The sequence below is a fragment of the Falco biarmicus genome, chromosome 2 (assembly GCF_023638135.1).
Source record: "Falco biarmicus isolate bFalBia1 chromosome 2, bFalBia1.pri, whole genome shotgun sequence".
Taxonomy (NCBI): domain Eukaryota; kingdom Metazoa; phylum Chordata; class Aves; order Falconiformes; family Falconidae; genus Falco; species Falco biarmicus.
The window spans coordinates 24,155,526-24,168,476 of record NC_079289.1 but is presented as its reverse complement, the minus strand read 5'-3'; the positions used below and the strand labels follow the sequence as shown (position 1 = coordinate 24,168,476).

General features: G+C 45.4%; 1 protein-coding gene across 10 annotated transcripts in view; it reads left to right on the top strand.

Moving 5' to 3' along the window:
• The window catches only part of KATNAL1 (katanin catalytic subunit A1 like 1), a 38,610-nt gene extending 35,585 nt beyond the window's left edge, over positions 1–3,025 (top strand). For all 10 annotated transcript variants that reach the window (XM_056327187.1, XM_056327181.1, XM_056327184.1 and 7 more), the window contains 2 exons: positions 966–1,092; positions 2,632–3,025. In XM_056327187.1, the coding sequence (XP_056183162.1) occupies positions 966–1,092; positions 2,632–2,830 (326 nt within the window). In that variant the 3' untranslated portion in view covers positions 2,831–3,025. The remainder of the gene's footprint in view (positions 1–965; positions 1,093–2,631) is intronic.
• Positions 3,026–12,951: the final 9,926 nt, after the last annotated feature.

Genomic DNA, 12,951 nt, shown 5'->3' with positions numbered 1-12,951 from the left:
TAAAAAAAAATATTTAGGGACATCAATAAATAAAACGTAAGCGTGGACATTTCCTGAAGACTCTTAACCTTTCCTACTGCTGCTTCTTCTGTTGAGGTTGTCCTCTTTTCTAGGTCATAAAAATTGGTCGCTGTGGAAACAAAGATGCTGAGCTGGTATATTTTTCTGTACAGTAAAGCCAGGAAAGCATCTTCTTCTTTACCACCTTTGTGCTGAGTAACACTGAGGCCTAAAGCTGTCAAATGTGAATTCTCTCTTAGAAGCCTAGGCAGCTTAACATATGTACCCAAATGCACGTGTGCACATCGCCTCTACAAGAAAAATGGTTAATTGGCTGCATAAATGCTCATTTACACAGCTGGTTATCACTGGGTGCATACTGCATCTGGGTCTGAAAGTGTGATACCAGTACATTTGTATTGTAAATATATGTTTACTGTATTAATGTATCTGTTTTCTGTCAGGCTTCAGCAGCTTTCTTGGGTCCCAACTGAGCAAAGTGCTTAAACATATGCTTAAAGTTCAGCCTATTGTTAAGGGGTTTGCGCTGTCTGAAGCTCTGTTAATAGAATCCTCATTGTGGTTCTAATGAAACTGTCTGAATAATATGCAGTCAAACACTTGGAACAGCAAGTGAATCCAAAGGGATGTGAGAAGAAGCAGACATTTGTAGGATTGTGCTTTTGTGCCCTTGGGTAGTATGTGACCAAATGCTTTGTCACCTGAGACATAACAGACATTTTTAATGATGTATGACTTTGGAAAATGGCTCTACAGCATACCGGTTTACTACTTTTAGCCATATACTTTACTGTATTAGATTGCACACTTCACTATGATTTGTACTGTCTCTTTCCTTTTCTTATATTAAGCCCTTTTGGTTTTACTTTTCACTGAAATATCTAAGTTGTGTTATATCTGATTTTAATGTCACAAGTCTTCAAACATGTATTTGTATGTTGTAGCAAAAGGCAGAGAAAAGCTACTTAAGATTAATCTTCGGGAAATAGAACTGGATCCTGATATCAGTCTTGAAGAAATTGCTGAGAAGACCGAAGGCTATTCTGGTGCTGACATCACTAATGTTTGCAGGTATCTCATTCTCCTTAATCTGCAAAGAAAACTGCATAGAAAGTCATCATTTGCATTATGTGATAAAAGGCAATCCCACTACAGCTGAAGCCATGCTAACAGTTGACTATGTTTGAAGGCCCAAATCTACTTACTGGAACCATGCACAACTGTCATGTGAGCAGTCTAAAGACCATGGAGTCTTTCTGTAAGATGTAGTCACGTTTTCTGAAATCTGAAGAGAAAAAATCTCTGAGCAAATCTCATGTTGGCTGCATTTACTGCATTTGTCTGCATTTGTTAATGTAGTGCAAAACAGGTTTGGATTTTTAATTTTTTTTAATACCATTAGTTTAAGAGTTAGAATTTTGTAATGCAAAGGAACCTTTCACAGAGTACTTCTGTGAAGCATCTATCTATATGCTCTATGTTTGGACAACCCCAGTGCAGCATTGTCTTAGTTTCTGCATGAATCTTCTAGGTGCAAGGGTGATACAGATAGTTTATAGCATTAGTATTGAATTTATTTCCATTCTGTTCCCATGATTTCTTTCACTTTTTGACAAATGAGTCTTTTCTGGTGGAGGGATAAGTATTTGAAAAAACTTATTGGAAGGAAGTCTGTGTCCCCTTATAACATCAGGATCCCTGCCAAGAGAAATTGATCCTTTAAGAACATGGCTTGGGATTTTTTTTTTTTTATCCTCCCCTGCTGCTTTTCTGAAATTGTGAAATGACTCTATGGTTTTGAAAACCTGGGGTGTGTCATGCAGTGCAATAGTTAAATTACCTGTTCTCCCTGAGGCCTGTGTTATCCCTTGCTGGGAAAAACTTGGGGAAAGAGAGAATGTAATTTCAAACTGCATGTGGGCCATGGTATGAGAAATGAGCAGTGTTCTCTGTGCCAGCGGGCCATGCTGGCAGCATCCAAGCTGGGGAGGAGTCACAGAGCAGCTAGAGCATGAGGAACCACAGGCACCGATGGCCTCAGCCCTGCTGGCCCATGTGACACTACTGTCTGATGCCTCCTGCTCTGCCCTTTATGGATTCAGGCACTATGTGTGAGTAGGCAACAGAGCTGGGCTGCTCTCCAGACACTTGCTGACTGTCCTTTTGGGCTACATGGTAGAGGGAAGATTGAAATCTAAGAGGATGGAGGTGCAAAATCCAGGCTACTTAAAAAAAAAAACAAAAACACCAACAAAAAAGTCTTTGAGTGCCATTCCTCTCCCATCCTGCCCTTTCCTGCACTGAAGTTGTAAAATTTCATCTCTATGAATCATTGTAAAAGGTTTTCAGTTTTATAGTTTTAATTATCTGTGCACATTTACCATATGCTTAAATGGGTTTTGATGCCAATGTGTTTTTTACTTTGAATTAATGTAGTGATCTGGGAACATGGAAGCTGAGAAAGATGTGAACCACATCTTCTATGGTAAATAAATGCTCTCTTAAGTGTTCCTGCCAGTGGTTTCTAGCAAGAGAATACAATCAAAATTCATAGGCTTAACAGCACATGCTGCTAGCAATTAGCTCCCATACATTGTCCTGTGTTTCCAGGGATGCCTCTTTAATGGCAATGAGACGACGTATTAATGGCTTAACTCCAGAAGAGATTCGTGCACTTTCTAAAGAGGAGCTTCAGTTACCGGTTACCAAGGGGGACTTCGAGCTGGCCCTGAAGAAAATATCCAAATCTGTTTCTGCTGCAGACCTGGAGAAGTATGAAAAGTGGATGGCAGAGTTTGGATCTGCTTAATCTCAGTGACAGCTCTCCTTTGCAAGAGTTTTACGGCTTCTGTTGTTTTCACTTGCAAAATGAGTTAGAAATCTTTCTAAAGGTTTAATAAAAGGTCTGCCTCTCCCCCATCCCATCCTCTTCTGGTGACAAGATCTTTTAAACTCCATTTGCCTTTAAAGGGAATGAACACAATAATAAGCTGATACTGTAAAAGATACAGTATCAAGTACTTTACTTGATACTGTAAAAGATACTGTCCTGGTTTCAGCTGGGATAGAGTTAATTTTCTTCTTGGTGGTTAGCACAGGGTTGTGTTTTGGATTGGTGTGGGAACAGTGGTGTGGTTGGGGACTTTTTGGTTTCTCAGGCCTTGCCAGCAGGAGAGCTGGAGGGGCACGGGAAATTGGGAGGAGATACAGCCAGGACAGCTGACTCGAACTAGCTAAAAGGGTATGCCGTACCATGGGGTCTCATGATCAGTATAGAAATGGGGGGGGGGGTCACCAGGGTTATGGATTGTTGCTCAGGGACTGGCTGGGCATCAGTCAGCAGGTGGTGAGCAGTTGTGTTGTGCTTCACTAGTTTCTTTTTCTTCCACCACTGTGGACTTCATTCCTCTCCCCTTCCTCCTCCTTTTCATTTTAACTGTTGCTGTTATTATTATTATTATTGTTCTTTCGTTTTTATTTTATCTCAGTTGTTAAACTGTTCTTATCTCAACCCTTGAGTTTTATATTCCCTTCTGATTCTCCTCTTGACCCCTCTGAGTAAGAGGGAGTAAGCGAGTGACTGTATGGCGCTTAATTGGTGGCTGGGGTTAAACCATGACAGCCCTTTTCTACACCCGATGCGGGGCAGTAAGGGTTGAGATAACAACAGGTCCAACCAGACTGGGTTAGAACAAAATTGCTGCCAGTATTCATTGTATTGGATCAATAATCATTGGCCACAATGCTGATTTCTCTGCTCTTGAAGTTGCTGCCCCATGGTCTCAGGACCGCGTTATTTAATTTACTTGCAGTATGTTTCCCGTTGTGCTGTTTATTTTCCTTGGGACCTGGGCTAAAGTTACCATAGTATTGTACTCTATGGTACTGGTTTGTGATAGGATGGGCTTGCTGGTCGTAAAACTAATCTGGTCTGTATATGTGGTGGTGGCGGTGTCACCCCTGAGAGCCGCGTGGTCCCTGGCAGGGAGTGCCAACAACGGCACCTTTAGGGTTTTTTTCTCCCCCGAAGACTCAGCCTATGGGCGGGGTCCACACCTCCCCCTCTCCCCAGGGCTAATTACTGAAGCACATAGGATTTTTAGAAATTCTGAATATCTTTGGTCTGTTGAAAGCACCATAGTGCAGGTCCTGACCCTATTGCTAGGAATACTGAATGTTGTTCTCATCTCCTGGACCTGATGGGGATTTAAGCAACTAATTGTAACTACTCTAGTCTCCATGGCAGAAACAACAGCTGCTCCAGCCCCAGCAGCTGCTCCAGCCCCCATGGCATGCATTGCGGCTGCTCCATGGCATGCATTGCAGCTGTTCCAGCCTCTTTGGCAGGCTCCACAGCTGCTCCAGCCCCTGTAGCGGGCACTGTAGCTACCTTGGCCACTGCACCGAGTGATGCAGAAGACCAACCCAAGTCGGTATCAGTGGCCCCTATACAGAAGAAGAAATGGAAGTGGAAAGCAGCTTATTTGGGAAAGGGCAAGGATGAAGCTGGGCCATCACAGGATCAGGATGAAGAAGGCGAGCAGGAGATAACCTCTTGATCCCTTTGAACTGTGGGATATGTGGAAAGATTATGCCCATCAATCAGGTGAACACATCACCTGGTTGCTTTGATGCTGGGATAATGGGCCTAATAGTGTAGAATTAGAAGGAGGGAAGCCAAGCAGCTGGGATCACCTTCTAAAGAAGGGGGCATTGACAAGGCCATTGGAAAATCAACGCAAGCCCTCAGCCTCTGGAAGCGACTCCTGTCAAGGGTTAGGGAAAAGTATCCCTACAAGGAGAATATTACATGTCACCCAAGCAAGTGGAACAGAGTGCAACAGAGAACAGTATCCGGTACTTCAGGGAATTAGCTGTGAAAGGCTTGATTTATGATGACCAGGACAATCCATGGTCACCTACAGATCCCGATGAAGTTCTATGCACAGGACCCATGTGGCAGAAATTGGTACAGGGTGCACCATCATCATATACGAACTCATTGGCAATAATGTGTTGAAAAGATGATGCACCACCATCAGCGGATGAAGTGATTCACCATCTCCGAGACTATGAAGTTAGCGTCTCTACCTCCATCATCTCAGCTGAGGAGAGATTGATCCAACAACTTGATGAGGATGTATCCCACTCTCCACCTGTACGGACCTGCATCTCAGCTATCAACTGTAGATGCCCTGCTGTTTGGGAGGGAGAATATAGGGGATACACACCACGGGGTACCCTGTGGGTTTACTTGTGGGACCTCGGAGAGGACATGAGGAGGTGGGATGGAAAACCTACCTCAACCCTGGAGGCATGGGTGCATGAATTACAAGGAAAAACAATCACAAATGGGGAGTCTTCCAGGAAGGCTGCCACTCCAGTCTCCAGAGGGCGGTTTTCTAGAGTGATAGGACTGACTTTACTCTTGATCCTGTGAAAAGGAATTCTAATCCGTTCTGGCAAGACATAAGCGAGCAGAACCACTCCACGCTACATCTGCTTAGCACCACTTGCCATCCTGGTGGGGAATCCTATGACCAGGATTAGGGGGGCCCTTCCTCCAGGTGGGTGAAAGACAGGGATAACCAGGTTTACTGGACTGTGGGGATCCAAGGGCCTGGCACATCAGACCCACAAGAATATAAAGCTCTAGTAGATACTGGTGCACAGTGTACTCTAATGCCATTAAGCTATGAAGGAACAGTACCCGTTTGTATTTCTGGAGTAACCGGGAGCCGGCTGGCCCTGGCTCCAAGGGCCATGGGGGAAGCTTCTGGCAGCTTCTCACAGAAGCCGCCCCTGTAGCTCCCCCCCTACCAAAACCTGCCACGCAAACCCACTGCATCAGCACACTGGTCTCCTGGGCCTTGACATGTTAACCACTAAGGCAAATGCTGCCCAAGTGTGTTTACTGTTCAATAGCAAGGACTGCCAGGGTATGTGTGACAGCTCTGCAGCACCTATCTGATTGCGTGAGCAACTTTTGAAGCTGTTTTACTGTCCCTGCTTTGTCTGTCAATATTCCTTCCTCTTTCTTTGTAGGTGAAGACTACGTCTTGGATTGATCCTGTCTTTATAAAGGGCTTCTCCAATTTGCATGGAGAAACACCATAGAGATTCTGTCAGTCTTGCATTTGACATGAAAATCAGGGCTTTAGAAGTGTGTTTCCATGTAGCACTGCAGAAAAATATCTTCTGGGGGCCCCAGAGTGTTTGAGACACAGCTGCTGTTCCTATCTTTCCAAGGACAGAGCATCACCGCTGCCTGGTGTTAGGCCCTGTTACACTCCTGGACAGGGAGGTCGGTGCAGAAGGAACACCAGCTTTTACCCTCTTCACCTGCAGGGGGAACAAATGCTTCTGTCCTGACCAGTTTGCATCAACTGCACAGCAGAACCCTTGGGATTCACAATACCTGTGGCCATCAGACTACAAGGAGCAGTTCTGTCTGTATTGGAAGATGAGCAAGCAGAGGCTCTGTTGACTAGAATTCTTGGATAAATTCCTACCAGGGCTAGTCTGTTCCTCCCTGGGAATAAGCGGACCTTTATAGAGAGAAAGCTTTGAAAATATTGCTACAGCCAGTCGTTTCTTCCTTATGAAAGTTGTAGGCTGCATACATTACTCTGTTTGTTTTATTGCAGTAGAAATTAGTAAAGCTGTGTGAATCTTTTGTGGCCAATGCCAGATCAGCACTTCGTGGTCTCTTACTAGAGAGGCCATTGCTGCCCAAGGAGCTTAGTCTACACAGGCAAGATCTGGAAGGGAACAGACATGCATGCCAATATCTTAACCTGTTCAGCTGCCCAGGTGCAGTGCTGAGATTCAGCAGCTGCTGCTTAGAAAAGTCTTAAGTACCAGTTTTCTCAGTTTCATATTATGAGCAGCAATGCCCTTCCTGCTGATGAAAGCACAGTATTTACCTAAAAAGTCATTCCTGAGCTGTTTGATGAACCTTCTACCTTCAGGTATTAAACCTTCCTCCTGGACATTCGGCAAAATTCACTGTACTGGGCATTCCCTCTTGTGGGAATTATTCAGGTGCTACAGTCTTTTTCTCTAAAGGTCATGATTTCTACCCCGAATATGTTTTTCCTGTACACGTCTGTTCATCCTTTTCTGCTGCAGAACAGAAAAGCGAAAGCTTCCAGGCTGTGGACATTTATATGTAGGATGGTTGTGCCCATGCATTAGAGCCATGACTTGGGCCCCACCAGATCAGGCACCCTGGAACGTAGACACCATCCTCTCCCTGCTGAGACTTTTCGGGATAGAGATCTGACCCTGTATGCTGACCCTTACGTCTTTACCCAGCCATGCTGGTGCACTCACCTAGGTGGCCTTGGACACTGGGTTATTAATTGAAGAGGGGAGCCAGCAGCGCGGTGCAGCAAGGAACCACCAGGGAAGGAAGGCCGACAGTGGCAGCAGCTCAAGGCCCTAAGGATGAGTTTATGGCTCAGTATAAGTTCATTTTGTGTCCCACTGGTGGAAACCCTTGTGTAGGAATATTGGATTCCTCAGAGAACACTGTTGGAGCATATCGCAGCCTGCTGCAGTAGTTTGTTCAGTCTGTGTCCGTATGTGTATGGAGATCCATGCGCACACGTGTGTATGTGCATATATACACACACAATGTGTGGTGCCTCAGTAGTTTGTAACCTAAATTACACAAAAACAATGTTTTAATGCCGTGTTTACGTGTCTCTTTCCAAATATCTGTGAAGGCCCTCTTGGGTGACACTTTAATTTTTGTACAATGAGCAGTCTGGTTGTATGAAGTAATAAACATACATGTAGTCTGTTCGTCTCACTCAAGCTGGGATGTGAATGCTTTGCTGGTAGCTGTTTCCAAAGGCTGCCATACAACGCAGGTCTTCTTTCAGCATGTCACGGTGGTGTTGGACTCGCCAAAGCCCTGGATGGAGAGCAGATAAAGCAGAGTCTGGTTTTTTTGGATAACGCTGTCAGCAATACTTTTCCTTCTTAAATTGGCCTTTCATTGCCACAAGCTATAAAACGGAGAATGCTCCAATGCCCAGCACATGGAAGGAGGGTGGGGGAGAGGAGAGCTGAGGCCCCAGCAGATGTTCAGTGTTAGCACCTGATTCAGACCTCACAGAGCCAGGCAGGCTTTTTTATTGCTTGCCTCTGGCCTGGAAGTATAATCAGGCTCCAGAGAAGCCATATCATCAGCTGCCTACTCACCAGAAGACTTTCAAAAGCAAAACTTATGTTAGGAAAGAGCTTTCGAACTTGGAAATAGACTCCGAATCTCCTAGGACTGAGTTGATTATTTGAATTTTCTCACTCACTTCCTTATGAGAGAATGTGTAGTTTCCAGGGCTTCATAATGCCTCAGACATGAAAGAGCAAGCAAGGGAAATTGCTGATGAGGGGATTCTGGGAGAGGTCAAGTCTTTGCATAGAAAGTTCAGCTCACCCCAGTTCAAAAGAGCCTGTGAAACAGGAAAGGTGTTCTGATCATGGTAAAGATGAAAGAGCTTGTGTGCTCTAAAGAAGTCCTCCATCGAGCGAGCAACGACTTGGCTGTACAATCCAGGCACAAGGAGGTGGAAGGAGTGAAGGAAATAGTGAATTTTTTGGGGGTCTGTTTTTGGAAGAAGCCACCCTGAATCAGATAGTGGACTGAGATATTTTTTTTCTGGATCTGCGGTGGTACGTGATGAACTTGCAGGTGACACTGTGCTGCTGGGGAGGGCCAGAGCAACACGCTGGTGTAAAGCTGGTGTCAGCACCATGGCAGCAGCCAAGGCTGGCTCTGTGATCTGCCCACCAAACAGCGCTGGAGGTGCAAGCTGCAGCCAGGCTGGGCAGGAGGAGTCTCAGTAGCCCTCTGATGGAATAAAACAGACCACAGAAAGCCACCCAAGCTGGTGATAGCAAAGGCAGAGGGATGCTGCTGTTCAGAGCATGTGGCACATAGTCTTTTCCTGCTCACGGTAAATGTTTTGTGAGAGCACTGTGCGAAACCTTGGCTGTGGCTGCCTCAATTACCTGTTCCAGAGCCTGACTTCCACACAAACCTCAGAGCTGCAGCAGCAGGTGATGTTCCTGCCTCCACTGCACAGGGGCATTTGACCCTCTCTGCTTTCCAAGCCCGCCTGGTTTTATATGCTGGTTGTGACCTGCTCTTCTGACCCACTTACCACACACACAGTTGTTCAGTCCCTCTAATGCAGGAGCTCCGTTTGTGCAATACGGAGCTGTCTTTGGATCAGCTAAAGCACCATGCTCCTACACGTCTGCACCTAGGTGTCTCAGAAGGATCCAGGTAATTTTCCTCTTCTTTCAAAGGCCCCAACTAGTATTAAAAGCATATGGGATGAGACGTATTGGCTAGCCTAGTTGCCCAGTGCAAGAACACTTACCTCAACAGCCAAGGAAGTGCCACGAAGAAAGTGCTGGCTTTGTTATGAAGAGGCAAAGTGTGGGGATGTTCCTATTCCTACTGCACGGACAGAGTTAGGGTCATATTGTTTCCAAGCTCTATTTTCTGCCTTTTGTGTATTTGTGACTTTGTTGTAGTAGGAACATTTTTCTTGGAATTGGAGGGAAAACATGGGGGTTTGTTCAGTGTCACGATTAGGGTTTTGAGGATCCCATGATCTGGTTGGTACATGAGGCTGCTGAGCCCATTCCCAGCACGCTTACTTCTGGGGGAAGGCGTTATGCATCCCGCTCGGCTGTCTGGCTTTACAGTAAGCAGTGTAACTTTGTGCAAAGTCACTTAAATAGAATATTAGTTTGGCAAAGAGAGACATTCTTACTGCCAGTTTACAACTGTGTTGCTCCTATTTGTGAGCAGTCCCTTGGGTAATTTTTTCAACTGATGTAAAAGAGACTGTCTTAGAAGTAAGAATTTTTTGAACGTGACTTTGGAGAGCAAGAAAGGTAGAAAAATATTTACCTAGAGGAAGATACCCGAGTACCCAAGATGTTAAGAGCTGAAATTTCTTCTTTTTGTGGCTTTCCTTTTTGTCTAGCACTTATAACAGTTATACTGCTGGGTTGCACTTTCTGGTTCCAATTTGTTTTGAAATAATTACCATTGTTTATCCATCTCTCAGACAGCCTTTGCAGATGAATTTGTTCCACAGAGCCCTCTTTTGCTTAGCGGTTGGTGTTCTTGCACAGCGTGTTGTGTGACATCTAATTGAACAGGCTGATGGCATGAGATCTTCCTTGTGAAGTAAAGGTCACCCAAATGGTGAAGGTGAGAGAAGCTGCACTGAATACCAATTGGACTGGTGGTAACAGAAACCATAGCAACTCTGCACAAGATTTATAAATATAACTGAGAAGAAAAAGGGAATAACCTTAAGGAGCTGCTGACAACACTGCAGTATGCATGTTGATAAAAACGGTGGTCTTTGCATATTTGCCAGTGAGGACAACATATGTAAGAGGGCGGAAGTGGCTTGGTGAACAAAGGGAGCCAGCTGCAGGCACTGCCTGCAGGTTTCAGCACCCAGCCTTGCTGCTTAAAAACATGCCAATCTGCAGGGCCAGTTTGTTATGACCCCTACAAAAACTGCCTTTTAAGTAATCAAATTTGACTTCCTAATAGCTTGCTTCCCATCTTGAAGTGTTTTCAAACTTTGGGATGTGCTGGGACTGGAGTGTTTTTGGAGGACTAGAAGAATAAGGAGGTGTTTAATAGTGATGTGTTTCTGTAGGGTCCTGGGGCTTTGTTGTGCTGGGTGCCTTTCAGGTGCACCAGAAGAGATGCTGCAAATGCTTACGAATAGTTGAGGTGGTAGAAGAATGAGGAGAGAAGTGGAAGTGAAGTCACTCACCCAAGGTCCTGGGATCTGTGCAGGAGACAAAACTGCCCTCTGACTCCCAGTTCCTGATTCTAAAGCATACAGCAGTGTTTTTCAGTTGCTTTTGATTTGCAGCCTCCTAGCATTTTTTTGTACTGAGGCCAAAGATGCCTGTATTGTGAATTAAACACAGCAACTCTTTTTTAAAAATAACTTCTGCAGGCCCTTAACAGGTGCTCCTGGGGGCTAAACGTGGTCGTTTGAAAAGCACTGGCCCATGTCATCCTAAACTTGCCTGAATTCCTTATGGAAGGGAGTCTATAATGGATGCTGTTGATTTTATTTTCTTCTTGTTAGTTTGCTCAGAAAGATGAAGCTCCGTGAATGTGAGGTGCTTCTGGGGAGTTTATTTACAGTGGGTTTTTTTCTGTGCAGATTAGCATTTCATCAGCATATGGCACAGCCATTTCAAATAAATATTTGGCTTTTCTTAATTTATGCCTATGTAGAAAGGTCCCTGAGTATGCATATCTATCCCTCTGTTGTATCTAATCAGACATTTCTACCATGGTGCTGGGGGACCGGGCTCCTTCTCCCTCACCGTGGAGCTGAGAGCTGTGATCCACAGAGTCCTCCCGCGCGACGGATCCACCTGCCTTGCCTCTGGGAGAGCAGGGTGGGTGGCAGCCCCTCCGCTGGCAGGGCTGCCAGCAGCACACCGGTGGCACTGCTGGGTCAGCCTCCTTCTCTAAATCCTGGGAATTTATATTTATTTAAACTGGGAACCTGCCCAGTTTGAGCAAACACTTGGCACCCCATCCACGCTCACCTCCTTCACCCGCCAAGGCAGCTGTGCTTTTGCAAGATACAACCCCCAGCAAAGGCTGCGATGGCATGCTGGGCTGCATCCAGTGCCCCCGGGTCCAGGCAAGGGAAATCAGTGGTGAGGAGAGGGAAGTGCACTCCCCCAGGTATGCAGTATGGGTGTGGATGGGAGAAGAGCAGTAGACTTACTTTAAAACAAAGGAACAAATGAAGAACTAAACAGTTTTAAGATGGAATGGGGCCTGCCGCAGCCAGTGACCCAGGAGGCCTTTTCCAGCTCTGTGGCATATCCAGATGTTTTGTGTTCTCACAGATGATTTGGAAACCTTCTACTAGTTTCCAATCTAAATAAGTTCACACTTGATTTGTATTCATCTATTCTTGTGCTAATGTCATTTCTAACAAATAGTTCTTACTCCTTGATATTTATCCTACATCCCTGAATGTATTTATAAGATCATCATATACAGCAACACCTTGTGCTTTGTTAGACTACACAGGCTCCTTTGGTCTCTTTTATAAGACAGATCCTCTTCAGCAACCTTTCTTTCCACCTAAGCCTGTTTGTTTGTTGTTGTTTTAACACAGCTCCCTAGAAGTGTACATGATGGGTCCATAAGCTGCATACAGCAAGCTACCGAGTAAGGCAAGGAAAAAAAAAATTGCCATCCATGGTACGTTGCTGTAATCAAGCAAATAAATGGAATATTTGGTTGTATGACGTACAGGAGGGCAGAAGGCTTAGATATATTGTTATCGCACAGCAACTAGGGCTCATTGGGTAGCTGAGATGATGATAGGCAGTGGGATACACACAGGGAAGCAGGCAAAGATGCAGGACGTCTCCACCTGATGGCAAGGGAAAAGATTTGGCTGTTCTGTTCAAAGGAGATGAAGGTAGGTGCACCCCCATGATTAGAGACCGCGGCATTTCTGGGGATGTTTGGATAGTGCTCAAAGGGGAAGAAGAGATCTGGGACCAGCTAACAAGCTTCAGGGGTAGTACGGCCACCAGTAACCAGGGATGAATGTGAATGTGGAGTGCCAGGATAGATCATGTCTACCTTCTGCCAGTCTCCCTGTCTCTGCCTTTCTCCTGTGTATGCACAGGGCCCAGCCAGGCCTGGGTTATCCTGGGGCTTGCACTCAGGTCCCCACTGCCACGAGTACCCAGTTGTTCTGTGCAGGACCCTGCTGGTACATGGTTCTCCAGGGCATGTTCCTTCCTCTTGAACTGTCCAGAAGCAAAGCCAAACTGCAGCCTCCCAAAGGGAGCCATTAAGCGTTTGGCACCAGAAACCCTATTATGTGAAAA